This window comes from Falco naumanni, chromosome 4 (assembly GCF_017639655.2).
Source record: "Falco naumanni isolate bFalNau1 chromosome 4, bFalNau1.pat, whole genome shotgun sequence".
In the NCBI taxonomy this organism is placed as follows: Eukaryota; Metazoa; Chordata; class Aves; order Falconiformes; family Falconidae; genus Falco; species Falco naumanni.
The window spans coordinates 61,939,524-61,965,294 of record NC_054057.1 but is presented as its reverse complement, the minus strand read 5'-3'; the positions used below and the strand labels follow the sequence as shown (position 1 = coordinate 61,965,294).

The following is a 25,771-nucleotide window of genomic DNA, read 5'->3' as shown; positions in this document are numbered from 1 at the left end:
TGAGAAGGTGGTGCTGAGCGGAGCCTGAGGTGCAGCTCAGAGCACGCGTGGCTGGCTGGATCCCACAGCTGGTGAGGGGCTGGGGTCGCTCAGGCTGCAGCGGTGTGGCGTGGCACAGGCTGGCACAGGGCTACAGAGAGCAAATCCCTTCTGTTCACAGCCTCATGATGTGTTTCGGCCAGGGCTCTAAACTGTAGCTCTTCCACACTGGCTCAGCGTCTGCTCCGAAACTGTGGTAGGGTGGTTTGGAGCCCAGGGTGTCATTAGGGTGAATGGGAGCCCACCTGCTCAGTGCTGAGCCCTTCTGTCCCCCAGACAACCTGCTGTCCCCCACTAATCCCCACTGCTGGGGGAGGCACCGGGACGTCGCATCTTCAGCTGAAGAACCTGATGCTGCCGGAGCCAGGCGATCTGACATGCGGGTGAGTGCGCCCGGAGGGGCAATGGAACGGGTATGGGCGTTCGCTCCCCTGCCAGCACTTGTCTCCTAAAGCTCCCTGCCGGGACCTGTCTGGTGGTCCCAGCCCCACCACGGGGTTCCTAAGAAGCTGGTGGTTCTGTGGGGTTTTTTCCCCCCTTGGCTGACTTAAAGGCAAAAATGCACATTAGGACGCCTAAGGAGTTTGGGGTTTCAGGGTCTGCAAGTCTCTGTTGTCCTCAGACACTTACTTCAATTCCTGCACCTTTCTCATGAGAAACTTGGAAATGCAGGATTTGGCAAGGCTGGAAATGGCTTTTCCAGTCCCACAGGTTTTATAGCAGCGGGTACGATGGGGGTGGCCCCGATGGGTGTTGCCAGCCAGAAGCGCCCATCCCATGCACTAATCCCCCAAATCCCAGTCAGAAACGCTGGGTCCCAGGCAATTGGGTGGCAGCACGGATCTGGGTGACCTGCCAAAGGCTTGGCTCTGCTGGAGCCGGTCCCTTGCCCGGCTCTCTAGGAACAGTGTTGCCCTTTGTCTGTGCCGTGTCCTGCCCGGCTGTGTGCTGTCTGCATGGGCATGTCCCCTTTCACTGGAACCTCCTGCCACTGCCGGGGTCACCGTGCGGGGACCCTGGAGCTCCCGGGCAGCACCGTGTCATCTGGAGGCTGCAATGGGAAACTGCAGGGTGATCATTTGGAAGTTGGGGTGGATTTTTTTTCCAATTCTCTCATTTTCTGTCCTTCTGAGTTGTGATTAAAAACCACCTGGTGCCTGACACAGCATCCAGTGCTGGGCTCCCAGTTCCAGAGGCAGGGAGCTACGGGAGAGGGGCCAGCGGGGGCTGCGAGGCTGAGGGGACAGGAGCATCCCCCGCAGGAGGGAAGGCCGAGAGGGCTGGAGAGGAGCAGACTGTTCAGCCTGGAGAGGAGCAGCTCGGGGGCCCTTATCGATGCCCACAGGCGCCTCCAGGGCGGTGGCAGGAGGACGGGGCCAGGCTCCTGCCAGGGGTGCCCAGCGGCAGGACAAGGGGCAGCGGGCACAGGCTGCACCACAGGCAGCTCCTGCGGAACCTGGGGACAAACTTCTTTCCCCGGAGGGTGCCGGGCGCTGGCACAGGCTGCCCGGAGAGGCTGTGGGGTCTCCTTCTCTGGAGCCATCCAACCTGCCGGGACGTGGCTCTGTGCAGCCTGCCCTGGGAGAGCTGCTTCAGCAGGGGGGTGGGCTGGGGGGGCTCCAGGGGGCGCTTCCAGCCCCGGCCAGGCTGCGATTCTGTGATTAACCAGCAGCTTTCCTAGCCTGCTGCCGGGTCTCTGGCACTGGGATGTTTGGCAACGCTGGCGGTCGCTGTGCAGCAGCACCCAGGTTGCCCAGCCAGGTCTGGCTGCCGAGCCATGGGGAGGAGCGGGTCCTTCCCAGGCCAGCACCTGCCACAGCACAGGTTCAGCCCGAGTCCTGCTGGGGACCCTGAGGGACGTCTCCTCTTGGGGCACTAGTCTGCATGCTGTTGGAAGAGCCACTAGATCCCTGCAGGATCTGTTCCGTGGAAATCCGTTGCTCCCTCCCAGCACTGGGGACCAGGACGCTGTAGAAGACCCACAGAGCCAGAGATGGACTCTGCCCTCAGAGGATGCTCAGAGCAGGGCTGATCTCTGCGACCTGCACATCTGGTCTTCTTGGCTGCTCTGATCTTGGCTTCCCTCATCATTAAATACCCATGACCTGTCGTGAGAGGGACACGGTGTGTGCTCACCACTCTGCATCACTGGGGTTCGGCTTGTCTGCTCTCCTGAGCCTTTTCCCTTCATTTTTGGTCGGGTTGAAGAGGTGTCACTGCTTCTTGTGCTTAACTGTCAAATAGCCACTTTGATTCATCCTGATTTTCAGCTGTAATAAGAGCAAAGCCTTGAAGATAAAGAGCATTTCTGAAGTGTTTGGTGCCCTCTTTGCAAAATTGCAAGAATTAAACTGGTTTCTTAAGCTAGGAAGGAGAGGTGGGGAAGGTGCTGTCGCTTGCTGCTGCCTTGCCCCGGTCCATGACACTTTTATTTATCGCTCCTCGCAGACTCTGTGAACATTTGCAGACGCAAAAGGTGTTGAATGCAACTGGCAGGAGCTGCACTCGGTCCTGGGGCCATGGCGCCCTGCGGGCTCTGCCCCCGGAGCAGCTCAGGCCCACTTTGCTCAGGTTTTTTTCTTGGTCTTTGCAGCTCAGAGCTGCAACGTGCCAGTGTTAAACCTCTCCCACCTTTTCCTTCTGCAGCTGCAGGGGAGTGTGGCTGGAAGGTGGTGGCTGTAGGGAGAGGAGCGGGGGCTCTGCCCCCCAGCAGGTCCAGCCGGGCTGGTGGCTGCTCCAGCGATGGGACTTGGCGACACCAAATCCCTCAGCCCAAAGCACCAGCTCCCTGTGCAGGTCAGGGAGGGGGTTTGGGTTTGGTTTTTGATTGGTGAGCTTTTTGTGTGTGTTAGGGGTTTTTTTCTTTTTCTTTTTTTCTTTTCTTTTTGAAGATACCAGCCCCAGCACTGCGGGGCATGCGGAGGCTGCAGAGCCCCGTGTCGTTCCCCAGTCTGCCAGCATCCTTCCCCAAGCTGCTCGTGCAACCCTAAACATAGCTCTGTTAGGAAGACTTCAAATTACAGCAATTTTCAGATCAACTCAGTGTCGGGAACAGTTTGGTGGGTGACTGGTGCGTGGTGGGTGAATTTGTTCCCTGCAGAAGTGGTTTGGGTGTTTTTATGGGGTATTTAAGGCTGAGGGCAGCGGGGCCGGGGTGGGTGCGGAGGAGGATGAAGGTTGGGTTTCAGTCTTCCAGCTGAAGCAAGCAGCAGCTTCCTGCAGCTCTCAGTGTCGCATCCCAGCTTGTCACCTCGGAGCCATGCCCCAGGCCGTGCCAGCCCCGATCAAGGGCAAAGCTGTCCCGCTACCACCGTGCCTGCCTGAGCTGAGCTTGACCTTGGGCTCAGACACGCTGTCGAGGATGCTTTCAGGGAGGGAAGGGCTCGCGTGGCCAAGGCCAGCGGTGCCCAAGCTGGGGCAAAAGCCACCACCCTCGGTCCGGTCTGTTCAATTCTGCATTTCCTGAAGTCGGGTTTTCTTTGGACCTTTCCACTACTTGATAATTAGAAATATCGGGGAAAGGGTAGTTTGAGCATCTGTGGTACCTGGGCAGGGAGGGACAATGTGAAGCAGGCACCCCAGGGAGAGGTGACAGGAGAAACAAAAGCTGCTGCAGAAGTGCCGGCCCCAGCCCACCCTGCCCCCGCCATGGACCCCTGCTATCACAGGGCTCTGGAGGCAGCCCAGGGGACCCCGACGAGCACAGGGAGCGGGCAATTCCCATGTGCTCCCTTGATGGGAAGGTGCCTCTCTCCAGCCTCTGTCTGTCCCCTCGGAGTCCCTGACCATCACCCAGCCTGTCACTTGTCCCCCTTGGGGACAGCAGGAGGAAGGTGCCGGTGTGGGGCTGCCCCACGGCTGTTGGCACGTGCCGGGAGTTGCCAGGTGGGATGTGGGGCTGAACCAAGGGCTCCCCACAACACAGGCAGGCCCTGCTCGGCAGCCAGAGCCGGGCACTGGTGGGAGCGTGGAGCAGAGCGGGGCTGGGGGGGGCAAACCCCTCTGCTGGGTTTTCAGGACCCCCAAGGCAGGGCAAGACCCGTGAGCCAGCTCCGCTCCTGGTGCAGAACCGGGCAGAGAAGGGGGCTGGGGTGCAATCCCTCCCCAGCTACACCGTGTCCTATGGATGGACCATCACCGTCGTTTAATTCACCTTAAATATTTTGAGTCACTTCCCCAGACAAACGCGCCCTGCGGCAGCGGCCGGCCCAGCCATGAGGAGGGAGCTGCTGCCTCATGCCTTCTGTGGGAGCAAAGTCAGTGCCGACCATCCATCTGTCCATCTGTCCGTCATCCATCCATCCGTCTGTCCGTCCATCCGTCTATCCATCCATCCATCCCATCCACCCATCATCCATCCATCCATCTGTCCGTCTATCCATCCATCCATCCGTCTGTCTGTCCATCCGTCTATCCATCCATCCATCCATCCGTCCATCTGTCTGTCCATCCATCCATCCATCTGTCCATCCAGCTGCCCCCTCCAACCCACTGCTGCTGCCCCTCCCCAGGCAGACCAGAGGCGGTTTGTAGGCACCATGGCCCCACACCAGCCCCAGGCTCTGCTGCCTCGGGGAGCCCCGGGTCAAAGCCCGATGCGTTAAGGCTCTGCGTGTCCCGGGGGGTGGGAGTGGGGGGCTCTGGAATTCACCCCCACCCCCTGCAGGCACCAGCCACTGTCCCCCCGAAGCAGAGGCTGTGAGACCCTCCCTCCCTCCGTGCCCACCTCAGCTGCCTGCCAGGGGCCCGATCCGGAGCCCCCAATGCGGGGCTGGATGCAGGGGCTGTGCCGGGGGGTAGGGGGCTCTTCCCGTGCAAAGGTGTCTGCAGGGAGATGCGATGGGGAGCGTCCCCGGACCGGGGGAGCAGCCTCCAGCCAGGCTGGAGCTGCTGACACCCGCGTGTACCCCAGGGATCCCATCGGCTCCAGGGCAAAGTCCCCCCCTCCACCCCAGGGGGACACTGGCTGCAGCCAGAGCTCTCAGGGTGTCAGTACCCGGTTGATGGCAGCCGGTGGCCCCGGTGAGGGAGGGGGTGGCCCCCCTGCGTCAGGGCCAGGGTGGGGGGTGCTCCTGGGCAAGGGGCCCCATGCTGCAAGGTGACACGGGCCAGGGCCACCGCACCCCACCAGCGAGGGGGAGCTGGCGCTCTGGGACACCCCAGGGGCTAGCACGGCCCCCAGTCATGGCCGTCCCCGAGACCTGGCATGGTCCTGGGCGACCCGCGGCAGTTGCCAGCAGGGGGTGGCCCCGGGGGTCTCCGGGCATCCCTGCCCGCCCCACACACCCCCAGAGCTGGAACCTTCCATCAGCTCAGCGAGTGCCAACCGCCTGAGCAGGAGCACCCTGAGGCATGGCTGCTGTGCGCCCCCACCCTGCCCCAGTGGGGAGGGGCTTTGGGTGCAGGGGGGGTGCTGGGGAGCTTTGGGTGCAGGGGGGGTTCTGGGGGGGCTTTAGGTGCAGAGGGGGTGCTGCTGCCCTGCCCGAGCTCCATCTCCTTGCCCTGTGTGACTTGCTCAGCACCATCCCCCTCCCCAGTATCCCACCCCTCGTCCCTCAGCCTTTTGCCACAGCCGGGGGGGGCGCCCGGCGAGGGAGCATGGGCAGCACATGGGGCCCCGGTGCCTCTCCCTCACCCTTCTCCCAGGCTGTCACGGCCGTGCCCCCCGCCATCCCGGTGGCCTCCGGCCCATCCCCCTGGAAACGCACAGAGGGGCGGAGGCGCGGGGAATGTTAAGCAGGGATGGCCCCCCCAGAACCCCCGGACCCCCGGGCGGGCACAGAGCAGGGCTTGTTCCCGGCGCCGCGGCTGCGGGGGGGCGCAGGGGACCCATGGACCCGGCGGGACTGAGTCTGTGCAGGGTGGGAGTGAGGGATGCGGAGTGTGGGATGAGGATGTGGATGCGGGTTGCAGAGTGTGGGATGTGGGGTGTGGGATACAGGGTAGGGATGCAGGATGAGGGATGAGGGATGTGGGGTGTGGGATGCAGGATGCAGGATAAGGGATGTGGGGTGCAGAACGCGGGGTGTGGGATGCAGGATGCGGGATGCAGGATGCTGGGTGAGGATGAGGATGCAGGATGTGGGCTGTGGGCTGAGGGATGTGGGATGCGGAATATGGGGTGTGGGGTGTTGGGATGACAGATGCGGGCTGTGGGGTGAGGATGTGAATGTAGGTGTGGGCTGTGGGATGCAGGATGCAGGGTGAGGATGTGGATGGGGTGCGGGAGCAGGCCCGACCGGCACGTTCTGCGCCGCAGGCAGGGGACACGGGGTGACCTTGGGAGGCTGCGGGGTGGGCGGCGGGTGCTGCGGCCCCGGGGGGAGCGGGGCGGGGCGGGGGGGGCTGGCCGTGGCACCCACGCAGTCTGGGTGCTGCCCGGCTCTGTAGTGCCCCGGGGGGCGCGGGGGGTCCCTCCGTGCCCCTGGGCACCCACAGGTGCCCCCGTAGCCCCGCGTGTGCCCGCTCGGTCCCGCCCCAGCGCGGGTGCCACGGGGCTCCCGCCCGGGGCCGTCCCCCGCCGTCCCCCGCCCCAGCCCCATCGCGAGGCCGGTCACGTCCGCGCCGCCTCCCCCCGCCCGGCCCCGTCCGGCGCTGGCACGGGTCGGCCTCGCCGCGGGGCTGCGCCCGGGCCGGCAGCACCCCCTGCCCGCACCCTGCCTGCCCCCTGCCTGCCCGCCGCCTGCTGCAGGGCCCCGGGTCACGGCGGCGCGGGCCCCGGTCGGTGCTGGGGCTTCGGTGCTCTGCCCCAGCCCCGCTGCTGCTGGGGGTATCCCGCCCCCCCCGGGCACGAGTGGGGCTCGGTAGGGGTCCCCCGTCCCGCTGGAGGATGCTGGGGGGTCCCGGTGCTCCCCCATGCAAGAGCAGCTGGGGGGGTTGTCGGTGAGGGACCCCAGGATGCGGGGGGGGGGTGGGTGTCTGATGCGGGGTTCCCCCCCCTGCAAGCGCAGTTTACGGGGGGGCAGTGAGAGATGCTGGTGCATGGGGGGGTGCGGGGCGTCCCGGCGCGGCTTCCCCCCCTGCAGGAGCAGCCTGGGGGGGTGTCAATGAGAGATGCCGGGGTGCGGGGGTCCCGGTGCGGATCCCCCCGCAGGAGCAGTGGGGTGCGCAGCGCGCCCCCGCGGGGTGCAGGGACGGGTGGCCCGGGGCAGCGGGGGGGGTCCCGGGGGACGCCAGGCGGTGCCGGGGGCTCCCGGGGGGTGCCGGGCGGTTCCGGGGGGTCCCGCTGCCGCGGCCCGGTCCCGCGGGCGGAGCCGGCGGCTGCCGCCCGCCCCCAGCCCGGCCCCCCCGGCCCCCCCCGGCCCCCGGTGGCGGCGGCGGCGGCGCGGGGGGGGCGCGGGCGGAGCCGCTGCCGGTGCCGGCCCCGCTGGCGGAGCCGCGGTCCCTCCATGCCGCCATGGCCCCCGCGGCTGCCCGGCCCCGCACCGCCCTGGCCCTGGCCCTGCTGCTGCCGCTCGGCGCCCTCGGTGCGTGCGGGGGGGTCGCTCGGGGGGGTCGGGAGCGGGAGCGGGGCGGGGGGGTACAGGGGGCGCACACACGGGAACCGGGGGGGCTGCGGCCCGCGATGGGGCCGGATCCTGCCCCGGGGGGAGCGGGGGGGGATCCCGGCGGGGGGGGATCACCTGTAGGAGGGCGGGGGGGGGGGGGGGGGGCGGATCCCGGCGCGGGGAGGGGGGGCTGGATCCCCGGGGGAGCGGGGGGGGCCGCGGTCCCGGGCAGGGGCTGCATTCCTCTGCAGGCAGCGGGGCGGGGGATCTCCTGCCAGGGGCTGGATCCCCTTGCTGGGTACCGGATCCCTTTGGAAGCGGTTGGATCTCCTTGGAAGGGGACTGCATCCCCTTGCCGGGGCGGGGTGGGGTGGGGGGGCTTGATCCTGTTGCAGGGGGCTGGATCCCCTTTATGTACGGGGTGCGTCTGCAGGAACCAGCGGAGGGCTGGATTCCCCTTGCAGGGCGGGCTGGATCCCCTTGCCGCGGGCTGGATCGCTTGTGTGTATGGGCTGCATCTGCAGGAGCCAGAGGAGGGCTGGATCCCCTTGCTGGGGTGTGGGGGAACTTGATCCTGTTGCTGGGGGCTGGATCCCCTTTATGTATGGGGTGCATCTGCAGGAACCAGCAGAGGGCTGGATCCTCTTGGAGGAGGGACTGGATCCCCTTGCGGGGGCTGGATCCTCTTGTGATTGTGGGGTGCACTTGCAGGAACCAGGGAGAGCTGGATCCCTTTGTAAGGGGGCTGGGTTCTATTGCAGGGGGGAGCTGGATCCCCTTCTCAGGGGCTGGATCCCTTTGCAGGGGCTGGGTCCGGTTGTGTGAATGGATTGCACTTGCAGGAACCAGAGGAGGGCTGGATCCCCTTGTAGGGGGGGATGGATCGCCTTGCAGGCAGCTGGATCTCGTTGTGGGGAGGGCAGGATCCCATTGTGTGTAGTGGCTGCATATGCAGGAACCAGAGGAGGGCTAGATCCCCTTGCAGAGGGGGCTGGATCTATTTGGGGGTGGGGTGGGGGGGTGCAGGATCCTGTTGCAGGGAGGGGACAGGATCTGTTACAAGGGGCTGGATCCCATTACGTGTATGAGGTGCCCTTGCAGGAACCAGAGGAGGGCTGGATGCCTTTGCAAGGGGGGCTAGATCCCTTTGCAGGGGGCTGGATCCCCTTGCAGGGCAGCTGGAGGGTCTGGCTGGGGCAGCTTGCCTTGGGAGGGTCCGTGTCGTGGGGGGGGCACAGAGCTGGGGCGATGCCTGGGGCCATCGTGGGTGCAGGAGGACCCATGGCGCTGGGGGCTTTGCCCCTTCAGGCCCTGGGAGGGGCTGTAAAAGCCTTGGGGTGCAGCCCCCCCCCCCCCCCCCCCCCATGTCTTGTCATGGTGCTGGTAGGTGTGAGGTTGAGCAGGTGGGGACCTGCTGGGACCCCCACCCCCCAACCAGCCGCTGTGGCCTCCCCAGGGTGTGGGGGGCACCTCTGATGCGTCTTTCTCTCCTTGTCCCGCTCCAGCATCCGAGTGGCCCCCCCCAAAACGCCAGCGAGGCTGAGGGGAGAGTCTGGGAGGGCTCCCTGGAGAGCAGCCCCCCGCGGTGGGACCCGACGAGCAGAGACCCCCTGGGAGGGCCCAGCAACAGCAACGGCACCGGCTCCGCGGGGGCTGCGGCAGGGGGTGAGCCCCCGGCAGGACCCCAGCTAGAGCCCCCCAGTAGGGGCACGGCTGCCACCATGGACCCGGCGGTGATGCTGGAGGGGTGCGTGGGGTGCGCTGGGGCGGGGGACACCAGTGCTCTGCCCCCCAAAGCCAGCATGGCGGAGGATGGCCAGGCAGCGGTGACCTGGCCCGGTGACGGGGGAACAGTGGCGGTGGCCCTTGGAAGCCCCGAGGAGCCAGGGAGCGGTGAGCGACCCACGCAAGCGTCTCTGCCCGGCCCGGGGGGTTTGGGGGAGCTCACAGCCACCCCCCCGACCCCCCCCCGGCCCGCCGCTCGCCACCGACTCGGCTGAATCCGACCTGCTGCTGGCGGCTGGGGGCTCAGCTGCGCCGCGGAGCCCCGTGCTGGGTGACCCCAGCCCCATGCCAGGTGCCGCGGGGGACTCAGGGCGTCCCCCCGAGCTCTGGGGGGCCACATCCAGCCCGGCCCCGGCACAGGGGGCTCGCGGCTGGACGGATCTGACCTGGCTGGAGGCAGAGGAGCCCGTCACCGCCACCCCGAGCCCAGCCGAGCCGCCGGCTGACCGGACGGCTTCGGAGATCATTGACGTCGACTACTACGACCTGTTTGAGGGGGGTGAGGGACTGGGGGGCTTCCCCGGGGGCAGCCAGGGGGCGGCTGGCTCAGTGCAGCAGCGGGAGCCGGAGGGGGCAGCCACGCCGTGGGCCCTCCACGAGCTCTACGATGACTTCACGCCCTTCGACGAAGCCGATTTCTACCCCACCACCTCCTTCTATGCCGATGGGGATGAGGAGGATGAGCTGGAGGAGGATGAGGAGGATGAGGAAGAGGAGGAGGAAGATGGGGGGCTGGAGGACGAGAATGGCTACCGGCCACCTGCCTCGGCCATGCCTGGTGCCCAGCCAGCACCGCGGGACCCCCAACCCACCGGCCGCCGCAATGTGGCCCCGGCGCAGCCCTCTGGTGTCACGGGGGGCAGCCCTACGGCGTGGCCGCGGCCGGGGGAGCGGGGCCAGCCTGACAATGGCACCGAGTGCCGGAGCGGTTACGTGCGGCACAACAGCTCCTGCCGCTCCGTCTGCGACCTCGTCCCCAGCTACTGCCACAACGGCGGCCAGTGCTACCTGGTGGAGAGCCACGGGGCCTTCTGCCGGTAAGGGACAGGCACGGGGGCCCCAGGTCCTGTGGGGAGATGGGGGGTGCATGTGGGAGCTCTCCTTCCCCATGCCCCCCATCCCTGGGCTCTCCAACCCTTGTGCACCCCATTCCCAGTTTCTCCGTTTCTGTGCACCCCATTCCTAGTCTCTCCATCCCCATGCACCCCATTCCCAGTTCCTCCATCCCTGTGCAGCCCATTCCCGGGCTTTCCATCCCGTGCCACCCACCCAGGCCCCTTTGCCTGCCGGCCCAGTCCCGCTGGGAGGCGGAGGGTCTTTCCCTGCCCCCCGGGCGGTGACTGCCCAGGAATTAGGTCAGGGCCCTGCAGCTGAGGCTCTGGGGCCGCCGCGCTAATCGGCCCCGGCAGATTGCGCCCGGGGAGGGCCGATGCCGGCTGTGCCGTACGGCTCGGCACGCGTGGTGCAGCTGGCACCCAGCCCGCCTGCATGGGGGGATGTGGGTGTCCCCCCGATCTTCGCTGGCCACCCCACTCCCCACCACTGCTGGGGCTGGGAGTCATGGGTGCAGGGGACCAGCATTGCCTGGGGGGACCCTAACTCCACTCCTGGTGTCCCCCACTGTGACCTGTCTCACTTGACCCCAGCGTTGGGGGTGGGGGGTCCCATCAGACACCTGTAATCTCCCCAGTTACAGATGCCGATGTCCCCTGAGGAAGCTCTGTGGGATGGTGACACATTTTGGGGTGGGGGTCCCTAACCACCTCCCCTTGCAGGTGCAACACGCAGGACTACACGTGGCACAAGGGGACTCGCTGTGAGGCCATCGTCACCGACTTTCAAGTGATGTGCGTGGCCGTGGGCTCGGCTGCCCTCGTGGTGCTGCTGCTCTTCATGCTTACCGTCTTCTTTGCCAAGAAGCTCTACCTGCTCAAGACGGAGAACAGCAAACTGCGCAAGACCAAGTGAGTGGCATTGGGGCAGGACTGGCACCCAAACACTGTCCCCAGCTGGTCTGGGGTGGCACCTCGGTGGCTGCGACGGTGTTGGGGGGGGGGGGCTCAGCTCCCAGCGGTGGCACTGGGGTTGGATGCAGTCCTGTCCCCGTGTGCTGTCATTGGGACCCCCTGTGCCAATGGGCACAAGGTGACGGTGGGTGGGAAAGCTCCCGCAGGCGGGTGACCTTAGGGGTCGTGGCTCGTGGCTCCTGCTCCACCGTTAATCCTTTAAAGCTGCTCCTGACTGGCACCAGTTAATCTGCTTCACTGGGAGCAGGGGGCCACCGGCTGGGCTCACCACACTGCCCAGGGGCCACTGGAAATAGTCCCTGCTGTGTCCCTGGGGACAGGACTGGCATGGGCAAAGTTGGGGTCACCCCCACCCCAGCAATCCCTGCCCACCTCCCTGGAGCTGGGCAGGAGAATGCCCTCCCAGCCTGGCTCTCTAATGAGCTGTTAATTAGTGTTTGGAAGTGCCAAGTGTAATTAGCAGCGACACTCGGTGCCAGCCCATGGGTCTCCCTCTCCAGCCCTGGGAGCCTGCGGCTCCTGCCTGCCCTGGGCTGCCCTCAGCACTGCCCTGCCTGCACCTGCCTGCACCTTCCCAGGGCTGGCAGCGTTTAGCCCCAAACCCTCCATCTGGGGGCACTGAGACCCCCAAAACTGCCAGCTCTGGGGCCATTTAGCCCAGAACCCCAGACCTGGGGGCATTTAGACCCCCAAACCCCCTAGATCTGGGACTTGTAGCACCAAACCTCCATCCCTGGGGAGACTTAGCTCCAAACCCCCAGAGCTGGGGACATTTAGCCCCAGATCTCCATCCCTGGGGACATTTAGCCCCCAGACCTCCAGTGCTGGGAGCATTTACCACACACCCCAACACTGGGTTCACCCCAAAACATGGCTGAGGGCATGGGGGTTGCTTGGCAGCGTCTGCAGTCTCACCGCTGCGCTCTGCTCTCCCCCAGCAGATACCGCACCCCGTCCGAGCTGCACAACGACAACTTCTCCCTCTCCACCATCGCCGAGGGCTCCCACCCAAACGTAAGAAGGCTTCATGGCACTGTGCCCCCCTCCCGCTTGCTGTCCTACCCTCGTCCCTCTGTCTGGTAACATCTTGTCTGTCCCCCCACCCGTGGTCCTGGCACTGTCTGGGGGTCCCTCTGCACCCTCCTGTCCCCATCCCACCACAGCCACTGCTCTGTCCTCGCTGCCTGGTCCTGCCGTGCCGCATCCTGCCTGGACCACCTGAACCAGACCTGGGCCAGGCAGAGTTGGTGTCACCCTGCTGTCTCCCTGGCCTGTCCCCTTCTGCCTGCCTGGCTCCCCGGGGAAGCACCATCTGGAGCTGCCTGGCGGCTTTGGCTCCATGTACGGGTGGCAGGGGTGGCTGTGCCGGCATTTTCAGGGAGGGGCAGCCAGTGCAGTGTGGCTGCAGCAGATGATGCTCCCTGGCTGCAGTGTCGCTGGGGCAGGACTGGTGGACAATGGCCAGCAGTGGCGGGTGATGCTGGAGGATGAAACACTCCAGGATGCTGCTGGTGTGGTCAGGATGCGTCCGCCTGCGGCCCCCGGGGCTGCCCATCCAACCTCCTGTCTTTCAAATCGAAACAGAGAGAAGCGAAGGGCTTTGCCGAGCGTGAGCCGGAGGAGGAGCGTAGGTCCCTCTAGCTTTGCCTTAGCCCACTGCCGGTTTTCCCCGTCTTTCGACCACCTTTAGCAGCCGTAGTGTCCGCCGCCGCTCGGCCGAGCCGCCCTGGCAGGAGGCTCCCGGAGCCAGCTTGCTCCCCGCTGTGGAGAGGATGAACCTTGGGATGAAATCAGTGCTGCTCCCCAGCATCTCACTGGGGTCTGGCCCGTCCCTCATCCCCTCCAGGATGGGGAGGGCTCGCTCCTACCATGGCACATGGTGCCTGGGACGCAGCACACTGAGGATGTGGAGGGGCAGTGGGGTCAACATCCCTGGGAAAGGGGTTTTTGGGGACATGCGGTGCAGCCCCTCGGCTGGGTGATGGAGCTCGATGCCCAGCAGCAGTGCCCATCCCTCTGTGTTTGCTGTGGAGCTGATGGCACGAGCCCTGGACCAGCTGGGTGCCGCTCGTGGTCACTGCCCAGAAGATGGAGGTTTCCTATCCTCATGTGAGCACGGCTGCATGACGCCAGCCTGTGGGTATCTGCATCCACATCCTGCTTGCCATGTGGCACCGGGAGCACCATAAGTGCTATGATGCCAGTGGGTGCCTCACCACCGCGGCCCATCCTCCCCTCGCAGTCCCCCACTCCAGGGCTCATCCTGCCCCACCAGCACCGACGCCGACGCTGGGGCAATCCCGGCACTGCCATTACCCACCGCAGCCAGCGTTACCCGGCACTGACATTGCCCAACGCTGGTGCTGGGGGGGCCGTGCTCCCCATGGATGCCGGACAGACTCGGGGTGCAGCCCAGCTCCGAGGGGAAGATGCTCCTGGCAGCTGCGGGGGCACATCGGGAAGAGGCGTCCCTGGCTTTAGCGCTGGCGGATCTGGACAGCAGCAGGGCAGGGCCAGCTGTACGCTAACAAACCCAATAAAACCCAACCCCTCGGGCCTCCTGCCAAGCGCTGCTCGGGGAGCTGCTCACTGTCGTGGGGACGATGAGATGAGCTGGGCTGGAAATGGGAAGAGAAATTGGGTGGAGGGGGGCTGGCAGGGGTGGCTGTAGAGGCGGGGGTGAGGGGGGATGGCTCCCATGGCCATGCGGCTCTCACGTGCTGTCGGTGAGTGGCTTTGGGTGCTGGGTGGCGGGGAACCCGTGGCAGGGAATGGCAGCGAGTCATCCCAAGTGGGTTGGACCCTGTCGCCCACCAGCTCCCCCCGTGCTGAGACGTCTATATTCACCTTTGGGCAGCCCTGCCTGCTGCCAGGGGCTGCCTGCAAGGAGGCACAGCCCGGGTCAGGATGCTGCATTGCTGGGGACATTGGTGCCTCCACCCAGTCCCCGCAGCGAGTCACCTCCGAATTGCAAGTGTCCCCCATGGCACAGTCATCTCCTGATCCCCCATTTCTCCTGGCAGGATGACCCCAGTGCTCCCCACAAGCTGCAGGACTCCCTGAAATCCTGCCTGAAGGATGAGGAGCCATTTAACATCCACAACTCGACATCGCCCAAGCACGACGGCAGCGGCAAAGGGGAGCAGGACGCTGGTGAGCTCAACTGTCTGCAGAACAACCTGACGTGAGCAGGGGAGGAGGAGGAGGCGAGAGCGGGAGCCAGCCCTCCCGTCCCCTGCTGTACAAATCTGTCTCCTCCCCGTCTGGTATCTCTTCTTTGCGCTCCGTGGCATGCTTTGGTGTGTTTTGTACAGAGGAAAACAAAAATTAATTAATAATAATACAAAGCCAAAGGCTGTACATGGTCTTTGGCCACGTCGTGTCGTGGGGGTGTTTGGTTTGTGCTCCATGTATCTCGCTTGGGTTAGTTCAGCGCTGTGATTTCTAAACCTTTACCGTTCCGCAACTGACTTTTTTTGTACTTTTGCCCCACTTTTTTTGAAATACAAGTAAAAACAAGAAAAAAAAAAAAAAGGAAGATCTTGAAATAAACCATTTTTTTTTAAAGTTAAGCCTCTTGCCGGTGCCTGCGATCTCCTGACACAGACACAGCCTCCTGGGGTCCCCTCTGAGCATCGTCCGGGGTGGTGGCGGGTGCCCAGTCCCCCTCCTTGTCCTCCCTGGGCACCTCCCGGCTCTGCAATGCATCCCACCAGAGCGGGGACCTTGCAGGGTGCTGCCATCCCAGACACGCTGGGCTACAGATGGGACACCCCGGGATGTTTGGCAGAGGTACCTGGGCTTCAACCTGCTGGCAGGGTCTGCTCCATCCCTGTCCCCACCATGGGGTCCCCCTGCAAGGTGTGGGTGCACACGGGGTGTAGCTGTCACCACCAGCATGCTCCCAGCCACCTCCTGCCCCAACAGCCGCCCTTCCGTGGAGCTGCCTGGGATGTCGGTGGGATTTTGGGCTCTGCAGCTGAAACGCTCCAGCACTGTCACCCTCCCAGCCCCTTGTTTCCATTCACTCGGAGAAGAAACCGGCATCACCATCCCAGCAGCTCTGGCAGTGCTGGCCTGGCTTCTGTGGGTGTAAATCAGAAGCAGCTCCCCCCGATTGCCACCACCCTGCCCTGGGACCCCACACGCAGGGAGTCTCCCCCCAGGGAACCCCAGAACTCCCACTGCCCTCCTCTCTGGCCAGGGCTCTGTCTTGCTTCCTGCAGGAGCTGATTTCTTCCGGAGACGGATTCATCCACGAGCCAAAACTCACGGCTCCTCAGGAGAAAGGAAATGAAGCAATTAATCAACATACAATATTAAGCGTGCCGTACGTTAGGGATGCAGCCGGCGATCTCCCCGGGGTAGGTAGGAGCCAAAGCTGCAGCTCAGCATGTTTTAGACCTTCCCGATGCTTTCTGTGAGCTGCTAAATAATTAATTCTCAGCTCACTTGTGGAGATTAAAAAATGAGGGGTGGTGGTGGGAGCCGGCAGGCGATCCCAGAGATCCCGCAAAGCAGAGTGAGTGGCTGACTGGCATCGCCAGGGCTTTGGATTTTGCCATTCCCCTTCCAGCACGGAGCGGTGCGGCAGGGAAAGCCGTGGGTAGAGCATCGGGGCAGCACGGACACAGCAGTGAAAGGCGGCTGGGGCCAAAGCCAGGGGAGAGCTGTCTGGGGGGGAAGCAGGAGCCTGGCTGCGCGGAGAGGAGATGCTGATCCCCAAGAGAGCCTCATGGAAAGGCAGGCTGTCCTGGCATGGGCAGGGGCTGGGCACGAGCTTCCCGCGGGCTGGGCAGGAGGGAAAGGGAGCTGGAGTGGAATGAGCATTACTGTGACTGGAGGGAGAGGACCCATGCTTGCGTATGAGAAGGAAGGGGAGAAGAAATGTTTACAGGTATGCGTGAGGATGGGGATGTTGGAGGGGGTCAGGAATGACATGAGGTTGTGGCTGAGAAATGCCTGTGGGGCTGCAGGGAAGAGGAGGGGAGGGGCACTGTGGGCTGGGGGAGGCCACCCCACGTCCTGGAGGGAGGCAGCAGGCCTGGATGTGGGCAGGCACGGGGTGGGATGGGGCAGCCAGGGAGCGAGTCCAAACGGTGAACACGCAGCTGCACGGTGGGCTCCGGAAAATGCCCGCTCCTCACTGGGATCCTTTCTGACAGTGCCTGTGGGTCCAGCTGGATGCTGCCTGGGGAGAGAAGAAAATCTCTTTTGCAGGGAAGAAGCAGCCAACATAATGTTGGTCTCTTGACCAGACAGAGGAACCTCCCTCCTGTTTTGCTGGTCAGCAGCAGACAGGTCTCCTGGGGATGGAGCAGCCTTCAGCTGCTGGGTGATCCGGGGAAGCAGCCATCCCTGCCACGCTCCTTTTGCTTGGAGGTGAGGCTGGTACAGCACAGCCCCTCCATCATGGATGATGCCCACCTTGGAGGTGAGGCTGGCACAGAAGAACCCATCCGTCATGGATAGTGCCCACCTTGGAGGTGAGACTGACATGGCACAGACCCCCCATCGTGCTGCCACCACGGCACAGCCCATCCGTCCTGGCACAACCCATCCATCCCAGCACAGCCCATCTATCTTGGCACAACCCATCCATCACGGATCTGCCCTGGCTCAACCCAGAGGTGCCCACCTTGGGAGCCTCCCAGGTGGGCAAAGTGGCAACCAGAGATGCCTGCTCTTTGCCACCCGTTTTTTATCCTTTCAGAGGAGCCCAGCACATGGCCAAGGTGTGGCAGGCAGCAAAGGGCAGTGGGGGACCAGCTTCTCCACAAAGCTGGGGTGGTAACTCCTGGGTGTTAACCCCTCGGTTACGAGCAGTGAGGGGTGGACATCAGGAGCAGTCGAGGGGACGGGTGTCATCCTTGGTCCAGCACCCTTGGCTGCAGCTGCTCACCCACACGGGCTGTGAGACTGACTGGGATGCCCGGCAAAACTGGGTCACGAGGATTTAAGCAGGTCTAGGGATGCTCCTGTTCATAACACACACATTAAGAGAGCTGGGGTTTCCCCTGTCCCTCTGCTCTGGGGTATTGGTCTGACCCCTTAATTCCCCTCCTTGCTGTGTCCCCGCTGTGGACCCTACTCACCTACCCGGTGCGCTCCCGTTTCTCACATGAAGACACAATGTCCGCTCCCCATCTCGTTCCAGCCAGCCACAAGCCCTGGAGCCCCATCTCGCTCAGTGGCCAGCGTCTCTCACCGTGCCTCAGTTTGCTCCCAGGTGACGGCACGTCCCAGCCCACGGGGCTCTCCTCCTGCTCTGGCTTTGCTAGAGCACCGAAGAGGGAGGAGCGTGGTTTGCACGCACGGGTGCATCGGGATGGAGGGGAAAGCTGGGGTTACCCGGGGGGCCAGGCTCCCCATCAGCGCCTCGCCTGACGGGAGAGCAGGGGGGGACGGCAAAGAGCATCCACCGTGTGCTGTGCTGGTCACTGAAGCCGATTTCATGGGCCCTGCAGAGGAATTTGCCTCCCAGCCAGCAAAGCAACACACGGGCTTTAATCAAACGCCTAATCGCTTTGAAACGGGAGGCTGTGGACAGCTATTAAATTTAAATGCTTGGTTAGTTTGTCGGATAGGGAGGCGGCCTTTTGTGGCTGGGCAAGGGCTGGCACGGGACGTGGGGTGCGAAGGGAAGGGAATTGGCAACGGCACCGGGTCTGTCCTCCTCACTCCGTCGTCCTCCTTTCTCTCGCAGACACATAACAGGATTAGAGCCGCGACCTCGAGACAAGGAGCCTTTCTTCCTTTTGATGAGCTCCGGCTGCCTGAAACAAAATAGCTGGAGTCCCGATTCACGGGCCGAGCCCTGGCCAGGAGAGCGAAGGAGGGGAGAAGGGGTCGGGGCGGTGGCCCTGTGGTCCCCGGCAGGCTGTGAGCACCCTTGAGCCATGCTCATCGCCCTTGGTGCAGGATGGTGCTGCTCTGGGACCCAGGGTTCGGCCGTCCTTCCCTGAGCTCTGGGAGCATTCCCTGGGAGCAGAGGCTAGGGATGTTTGTTACCTGGAGCTGGTGGGGTGGTTTCTCTGTGACCGTGTCCCCTCCAGCACCATCTCTTTGCTGCCTTGGTGTTACACATGCTGAGCACTGCCACAGCCGTCGTTGCGGGGTCCTGGCACCCACCACGCTGGCAGAGGCACCCACTTCACCTTAGGCACAGCCCAGGTGCTTCCCTTGCCTTTCAGGAATATTGGGAAGATGAGGCTGGCCATCTCCTCCCCCTTGGTCGGTGCTTATCTGACCCACGTCCTCCACCACGGTACGGTCTGGCTCCCTCTGACTGTAGCTGCAGCCCAGACATGCTCCAGTCCTACACATCTACATGTGGTCAGGTGAATCCCACCCTTGCTGTCCCACCTCCAGCCTCCCTGGGGAAAGGAGGGTCAGGCTTGAAGGACCACTCCTAAACCTTCTTGATCCACCTGGACCACCCCTGGGAGCTGCTCTGCCAACCCCCAGGACAGGATAGCTGCACAGGGAGCTCAGGATGCTTCCCAGTGACCCAAAGGCACATTTGGGAGGAGACATGTCCTATAGGTCACCGTGAGGAGCTTGTGGGAGCACCTCTGCTGATGTCCAGGACTTCCCACCATTGCTGGGCTGCCCCCTGGTTTGTAGGAGCCCTTAACTGGTGTTTGGAAAGCCAGAAAGCACCAGGATCTCAGTATTTAGTGAGGGGAAATATCAATTACTCCGTTATTCTCAGTCTCACTCTAACGGGGAGCAAATCCAGTGCTAAACTGACTCTGCGTTGGATTTAAAGAGAGGAGAAAAGCAAAATCCTCTTAACCTCATAAACTGTAAAATGCTCAGTGTGGGAAAGGACAGCTGGGCACACGTTCACTGGTGCTAGTGGAGCCCTGGGGATGGCTTTAACCATGGCAGCCCCTGTTCGTCACTGCTTTGTGCCACACTAGCCAGCACGCAGGCTGGGTTAACTGGTTCTGCTGGGAGAGGAAGCAGCAGGGCACAGGCAGCCCGAACAGCAGCGCAGTGATGCCAGTCAGCCACCGGAGACGGGTCTGAGATGTAAAGGCAGGAGGCAAATTGGCCGAGACTGAGTGTGAGGCGACCGAGCTCCCAACCCTCCTGCAGGGAGTGGAGGGCAAGGAGAAATAAAGACAAGGGACCCTGAGACCCTTTGAGAACTGGTAAGTAAGATCTCATGGGAGGCAAGTTTAAAGGTGAAAGGAGTTAAGGAAACTGGCAGCTCTTCAAAGAAACGATGCAAACAACGCACACAGAAGCCATCCCAATAGGAAATGTAGTAAGGACCAGCTTGGCGACGTCGCAAGCTCTCCACTGACCTCAGGCTCAAGAAAAGTTTACAGAAAGTGGGAACTAGGTCAAATTACTAAGGACAGTTATAAGAGTAGCATAAGCATGTGGGGGAAACATCAGAAAGGCCAAGGCACAAATTGAGATGGAAATAGGAAGAATCATTAAGAGGAAGAAGAAAAGACTACATCAGCAGGAGGAGAATGAGCAAGGGAGCGTTGGTCCAGACTCAGTGAAGAGGGAAGGCTGCTGACAAAGGAGCTGAGAATTCAAGGGTTTCACTGTTGTTGTTTTTAAAACCAGTCTTTAAAAACGTCAGCTGCAGGCAGATGCCAACCACAATAAGTAAGACATTGTGCTCTCCACCTAGAGAGTGTTAACTGCATTAAGTGAGAATACTGAGCAGCGTACACAGATTGGTTAGGCATTTTCTGAACTTCATCCTACGGTACTTAGAAAACCAGTTAAAGCCACCTCACACTTACCAGGTAGCACAAGGGATGGATAAGGTTTTACATGATGGGGTCCAATTTGGAGCATGCTGCTTCAGGAGAGATGCAGCCCATGGCAGAAGGTTCAGGGAAAGCAAGAAGGAAAGTGAGAGATCCAGAAAAGACAGTCTCTGTGGGGTTGGGGTGGCAGTGTGGAGAACTGAAGACCAAGTGAGACATGAGAACAGTCTCAGAGGGTGTAAAGGCCTTCTTCAAAAAGGCTGGGAATAACCAGGGTCTGTGGTGGCATGTCAGAAGACCCCCAAAAGAGGTGAACTTCAAATGGTGAGCTTCAGTTGCTCGAAGAGACAGTTCAGAGAGACATTGGGGAGCATTTCCTAACTGTAAGGAGGAAGCACCACAAGGACAGGCTGCCTGGGGAGGGTGGGCACCTCTCCTTGCAGAGGTTGTCAAGAGCAGATTAGATGCGTCTGAGGGTGGCAAGAGCTGTTGACTCTCCCAGGCAGGGAGGCTGGGGGACTGTTGATCCCCTGGCTTCCTCTCATCAATGTTTCCTATGAGCCTGCGTTTTCCAGCACACCACTTTGCGTGGACAGAAGTGGGGCTGAAAGGGTCAGCTAGTCTGCCTTCTCTATCTGCTAGATGCTTTACACCTGACTTTTTGCTTCTTTCACTCCCCAGTATTTCTTGATTCAGGAACATTGCTCAGCTCTATGTATACAATTTGCATGAATTAGAAGCACCTAGGAGTCTCGGTTTTGAATGAAGATCGCCTTTTGCTAGGTGTTGCAAAAATGCAGCCTGAAAATACAGTTCTTGCTTCAGAGAGCTCAGAATTTAACTGCAAGGCAAGAGACAGCAGATGGAGACAATCTGTTAGGTAGAGAAGTACAAAGAAACAGTGAGACAATACTGACTGGCATGGCAGACAGTGGGGTTTAGCACAAGATGAACCAAACTTGCTGGGTTTTGCGTAGACGCTGGAAAGGAGGAGATTTCAGGAAGGATTTGAGAGAAGATGAGGAGGTTCTTCTGTAGCTTTAGAGCTCTAGCTTCTGCTAGAAGTGGTGTCCCAGGCCAGAGATACAGATGTGGAGCGGAGAAGTGGATCTCTGAAGTTGTCTGTATCATCCTCAGGCTGCTGAGACTACGCTGTACTTGAGATGGGAGAAATAGGAGAGGGCAAGGAAAAAAGGAGCTGTGGGAGAGCTCTGTGAGCAAGAGCTGGGAGGGAGGACAAGAAGGAAGCTCTGTGGAAGGGGTGATCAAAGAGGCAAGAAGAAAAGCAAAATGGGGCAAGAGTCAGAAAAGGCTAAGGGGTGCAAAGGATGAGGGATGACGGTGGGTGGGAAGGGCAGAGGACCTGGCAGAGAGCGATGTCTTTAGAGAACCAAACACCTGCATCTGGAAGAGGAGGGCAGCGTTTTTCTCTGCCTGCTTTGATCCCCTTTTGCTCACAGCCAAACTCAGGATCTCAGTGGTTCCCTGCTGAGACGAATTTGCTGCTGGATCCCTGCTGGTTTCAGCACATTTCCTAGGGATTTTTCAGTCTCTGCTGGAAAAGGCCTAGAGACCCCTCATGAATAGCCAGCAGGCATTTTGCTTCAAAATGGTAAAGTGAATTTTAAAGGTGACCTGAAAATTGAATCAAAACTCTTTTTTTTTTCCTCCTCGCTTTATGAATGCACTAAATTATTCTTCACAGCTACTGGCAATCAGCAAACAAACCATGGATAAATGTAACGAAGGATACTTAGGTTCGACATTAGCAGCAAGCATATGAAGTGAGGATAACGAAGGACTGGAAAGAAATGCCAAGAGAGGGGGCAGAGCCATCGTCACTGAAGGTTTCTAAGAACAGGTTGGACAAACATCTGTCAAGAAAGGTTTAAATTGAGCTGATTTGCCTGGCGGCAGGTGTTGCTCTATCTACACGACCTCTCTGGGTCCCTCCAGTGTTATGCTCAGTGATCCTGCAATGCTTCTGCTTTTTCCTCATCAGAAACGTCAGGCCTGCTCTTCTGTCCTTCTGCCAGATTGCTGCCTCTGCAGAACGGGATTATGAGCTTCATCTTCTTGTCACTGGGGACTGACAGAATGGCAATTCTTAATTGCTTTCTCTTGTGTTTTTAATAGTTGCTACATACACGGCGGGATAGATATGTATATACGTATAAAGATAGGTAAAAGGTAAGATTTGAAAAGGGAAAGAATAAAAATCATTGCCCTTCCTATCTATTGTCTCCATTTACCTTGTATTCCTTCTGTCCCAGTCATATCAGTCTCCTCTAAAGCCTTCCAGGACAGCGAATACCCAGATGTGAGACTAATCCCACCCTGAAGTGGGTATCTGGCTTCATGCAACCAGTGTGAGGAGAAGCTAAAAGATGGAGACATATGCACTGATGCCATTCTGCATTTTTCTTTTGTAGGTGCCTTTTAAAGGCAGCTCAGGTGTCCCAGCTGCTTTACCGTGTCCTCAGGCATCTAAATTCATATTTATTTTCCCCACCTCCTCCCTGATGCTTTGTCCCCACAGCCCAACCCAAACTGTTGTATGATTCTGTGATCTGCAGCCTCGGGGGATCACAGACTAGAGGCTTTGTAAATACCTGTGGGATTCTGCTTCTCAGCAACACTTTTCCCAACCACTGCCAAGCTAAAGGAGGCAGGAAGGGGGAAGCCAGCGCTCCTCGCTCCCTGGGTGCTGCTTGCTATTTCACCCTCTGCGTTTCTGAGCCAGTCCCCAAGGAAGACGGTGAGGTCCCGTGCCGGTCGGTGTAATATCTGAGCCCCACTTCCAGCAGGCACAGGGGAATCTGCTGGCTGCCAGAAGTGGGGAGAGTGGGTCCAAACACAACCACCACAGGCAGCGACGTCTGAAATGAGGAGCTAACCATATCGAGCTCTGGTGTTTGCAAAGTATAGGCAAGCTGGGGCGGGGGGGGGGAAAGAAAAAAAAAAGTCAGATGTCTGCATTGCTAGCGCAACCAAAAGAAGCCAGTTTTCCCCGAGTTTTCCTATTGAGAAGGGCGCTGTTAATGGCAGAGGGGTGAGGGCCGAGGTTACGGCAGGGTGACACGTCTGAGCAAGAGCCACAATGGCAGGAGCAGGCAGCAGCTGCCCCAGGGAGCAGCCCTGCCTTTTGCGCCGGGCTCCGGGCTCCCTTTTCCCACTGGCTGTCACAAGGAGGGACCTGCTGGCTTAGAAATTCTTTTCAGCCTGGCTCTTGCATTTCTTCAGAGAAATTCGGCACCTGGTTCAGCTCATCCATTATTCCTTCCAGCTGCTTTTTGCCATGTCAAGGCCCGAGCATTGAGCGGGCTGAATTTATCCCCCGAACACAAGCTGAGTTAAAGGGACAACTTACCCGTTTCTTTTCTTACTCGGCCATTGAGTCAGCCCAACATCTGCTCTCTTATTAACCTTCTTTGGCCTCAAAGCACTAATGATCTTTTATGACTCAAAGCATTACTAAAGCATTTAGCATTATATCAGCAACAACGAAGTTATGTGAAGACAAGAAAACCCTCCCACTTTGGTACGCTCCTTTTGCTGTGCTGTAATTTGATTTGTGCATTAACATCCAAAGGGATGGGAATATCCCAGATAGCTCAGCAATAAGTAACGCAGGCATCTCTGTCGCCAGAAACAGATAATCAAAGAAGGTAAATCAAAGTGCCTTCTCCCTAAAAACTGTTTTCCACGCACTCACTTCAAGAAGCCTGGTGCTTTTAGTTAACCTTCCCTGCCACGCTCTTGGGAATTACCTCAAACACCACAAGATTAATTGTCTTGATTTGTTCGGTTGTTTTTTTCTTTTCTACTCTTGGTCATGAATTGCTTTTTACCCGCTGGTCTGACATAGCAGAGGAGCTTAATTGTAAGCAGCATTGTTACCTATGGATGCCATATGGCTCCACTAGGCAATACTTAAAAGGTTTGCTGCATTGTAAATACTGCAAATAAGCATGAAGCAGATGGGAGGGAAGGGGCAACGGTTCTAACAGCAAAATTCTCACTGCCTTCACACGGTAACAAGTCATGAAATGTGAGAAGGAATATATTAAGAAGGACAAGAGGTGTTTTGAGAGATGCAGCTGTACTTTGCATGCGGTTTTGGTCCCCTTCCCACTGCAAAGAGAAAAAGAGAGGATTTTACATTTCATTTACAAGGCATTTAGGGCTCTGCAGCTCCTGAAGGAACTGGAAGAAAAGTGCTACAGAGAGAGAAATGTGACAGTGCAGACAAAAGGTGGTCTGAAAATGGCTTATTCGCTAGCATACAAATGCAGCCCTATTAGAGCTCCCAGGTAGGAACATCTCCAGGCTCTTCGCCGTCTCTGAACTCCCTTTGCTGTCGTCTGTGCTGCAGAATGGGGCTCTGCAGACAAACCATGTGAACTAGGAGGCCAGGAGCCAGACTATTTCAAAGGGTGGTGAGGGAATTAAGGCTCTGGCTGCACCAACACAGAGCAGGGACTTAGCTGGTTACTGGACTCCCTGAGACCAGACCTAGGTTCCCAGCTCTGTGAAAGAGTAGGAAAACAAAGGCAAAGTGATTTGGACTTTTAAAGAAGCTTTCAGCTAAAGCTTTTACAGAAATGAACCCATCAAAGGGTAAGAGAGGAAGTCCTTTCACAGCTAAATAACTGGTTAAAAGACAGGAAGCAAAGGGCTGACACAAATTATCGGTTTCTGCGATGTCGGGATATCTGAGGGTCTGGACTGAGACCTGCCTTTATCCAGCATATTCCTAAATACTCTGAAGAAACGATGGAGAACAGGATGATAATTTTTACAGATAATACACATATGAGCATAGGAAATAGAGAAGAACAGCTGTGACAGCTCAACCAAATATTCATGCAGCCCACTGCCTTTTCCACAACAGCCATCCTAACCAGAAGGTGAGGGAAGACCGAGGCAAAGCAAGTGCTTCTTGTGTTCCCACAGCTCTTCTCCCAGGCCCCAGGATTTTGCAGCTCAGGGACTTCTTGAGCTGGTGGTAGTCCTTGGGTGATCTCTCTTCTAGGGACTTGTCCCCTTCTCCCACTGATTCACCCTCCTAAACCTTCAGCAGGGATAATTTGTGGTTCTGAAGAGCCCCACACTAAACCACCCAGGCGTCTTCTCTCTCTTGCTCAGCACTTGCCATTTATTAGCATCGTTTGATGCCCCCTAATGCTCACAGCAGACGAGACAGTGCCAGGCTGGTGCATCTTCTCCCCAGGCCCCTTGGCGCAGCCAGGGCTCCGGCAGGGCTCCCCGCAGCTGGGCAAGCCTCCTCTGCATTACAGAAACCAAAGGTTACAAAAGCTTAGATGAGGCAATGAAACGGAGAGGTGAATTTGGTGCCAAAATATGCAAATTCATGCATGCGGGCAAAAATAACACTAAATAATGTAGATTTTTGTGGTTACAGGCTGTAAATTTGCTGTTACTACTCAGCTGCTAGCTGGGAACTGCTACGTCTCTTTCTTTTGAGAGTGCCAAATTAATGTTCAGCAGCACTCAGGTGTGCTAATAACTTAATAGGGAATATTAAGAGAGTAACAGATCCCTCCCGATATCCTGCTGTCCCAAGGCATATTTTCTGTGCTGTGTAAGTGCCGGGCGCCGCAGCCCCCAAAGGGGCATAGGGGGCTGCTCTGGGCCAGGGATCAGGGCGGTGAGCCCCTTCCCACCCCAACCG

The 25,771-nt window shown here is 59.9% G+C and overlaps 1 protein-coding gene across 5 annotated transcripts; it reads left to right on the top strand.

Moving 5' to 3' along the window:
- The first annotated feature begins 7,327 nt into the window (after positions 1-7,327).
- On the top strand, positions 7,328-14,882 carry CSPG5 (chondroitin sulfate proteoglycan 5). 5 transcript variants are annotated; one of them, XM_040593051.1, is made up of 5 exons: positions 7,328-7,505; positions 9,032-10,348; positions 11,087-11,275; positions 12,277-12,352; positions 12,923-13,905. In XM_040593051.1, exons 2-5 carry the CDS (start codon positions 9,597-9,599, stop codon positions 12,977-12,979), a joined length of 1,074 nt encoding a protein of 357 aa, XP_040448985.1. In that variant the 5' UTR covers positions 7,328-7,505; positions 9,032-9,596; the 3' UTR covers positions 12,980-13,905. The 5 variants fall into 5 exon arrangements, with proteins under 5 accessions (XP_040448985.1, XP_040448982.1, XP_040448986.1 ...); XM_040593048.1 differs by lacking the exon at positions 12,923-13,905 and adding an exon at positions 14,362-14,882 and having other exon boundaries at positions 7,329-7,505; XM_040593052.1 differs by having other exon boundaries at positions 7,329-7,505; positions 12,280-12,352.
- Positions 14,883-25,771: the final 10,889 nt, after the last annotated feature.

Excerpts from the sequence above, each read along its gene's own strand:
- CSPG5 (XM_040593048.1), top strand. The coding sequence starts at position 9,597 with ATGCCAGGTGCCGCGGGGGACTCAGGGCGTCCCCCCGAGCTCTGGGGG. Across the intron at positions 10,349-11,086 it reads AGCCACGGGGCCTTCTGCCG|GTGCAACACGCAGGACTACA; the intron begins GTAAGGGACAGG and ends CTCCCCTTGCAG. Across the intron at positions 11,276-12,276 it reads AGCAAACTGCGCAAGACCAA|CAGATACCGCACCCCGTCCG; the intron begins GTGAGTGGCATT and ends GCTCTCCCCCAG.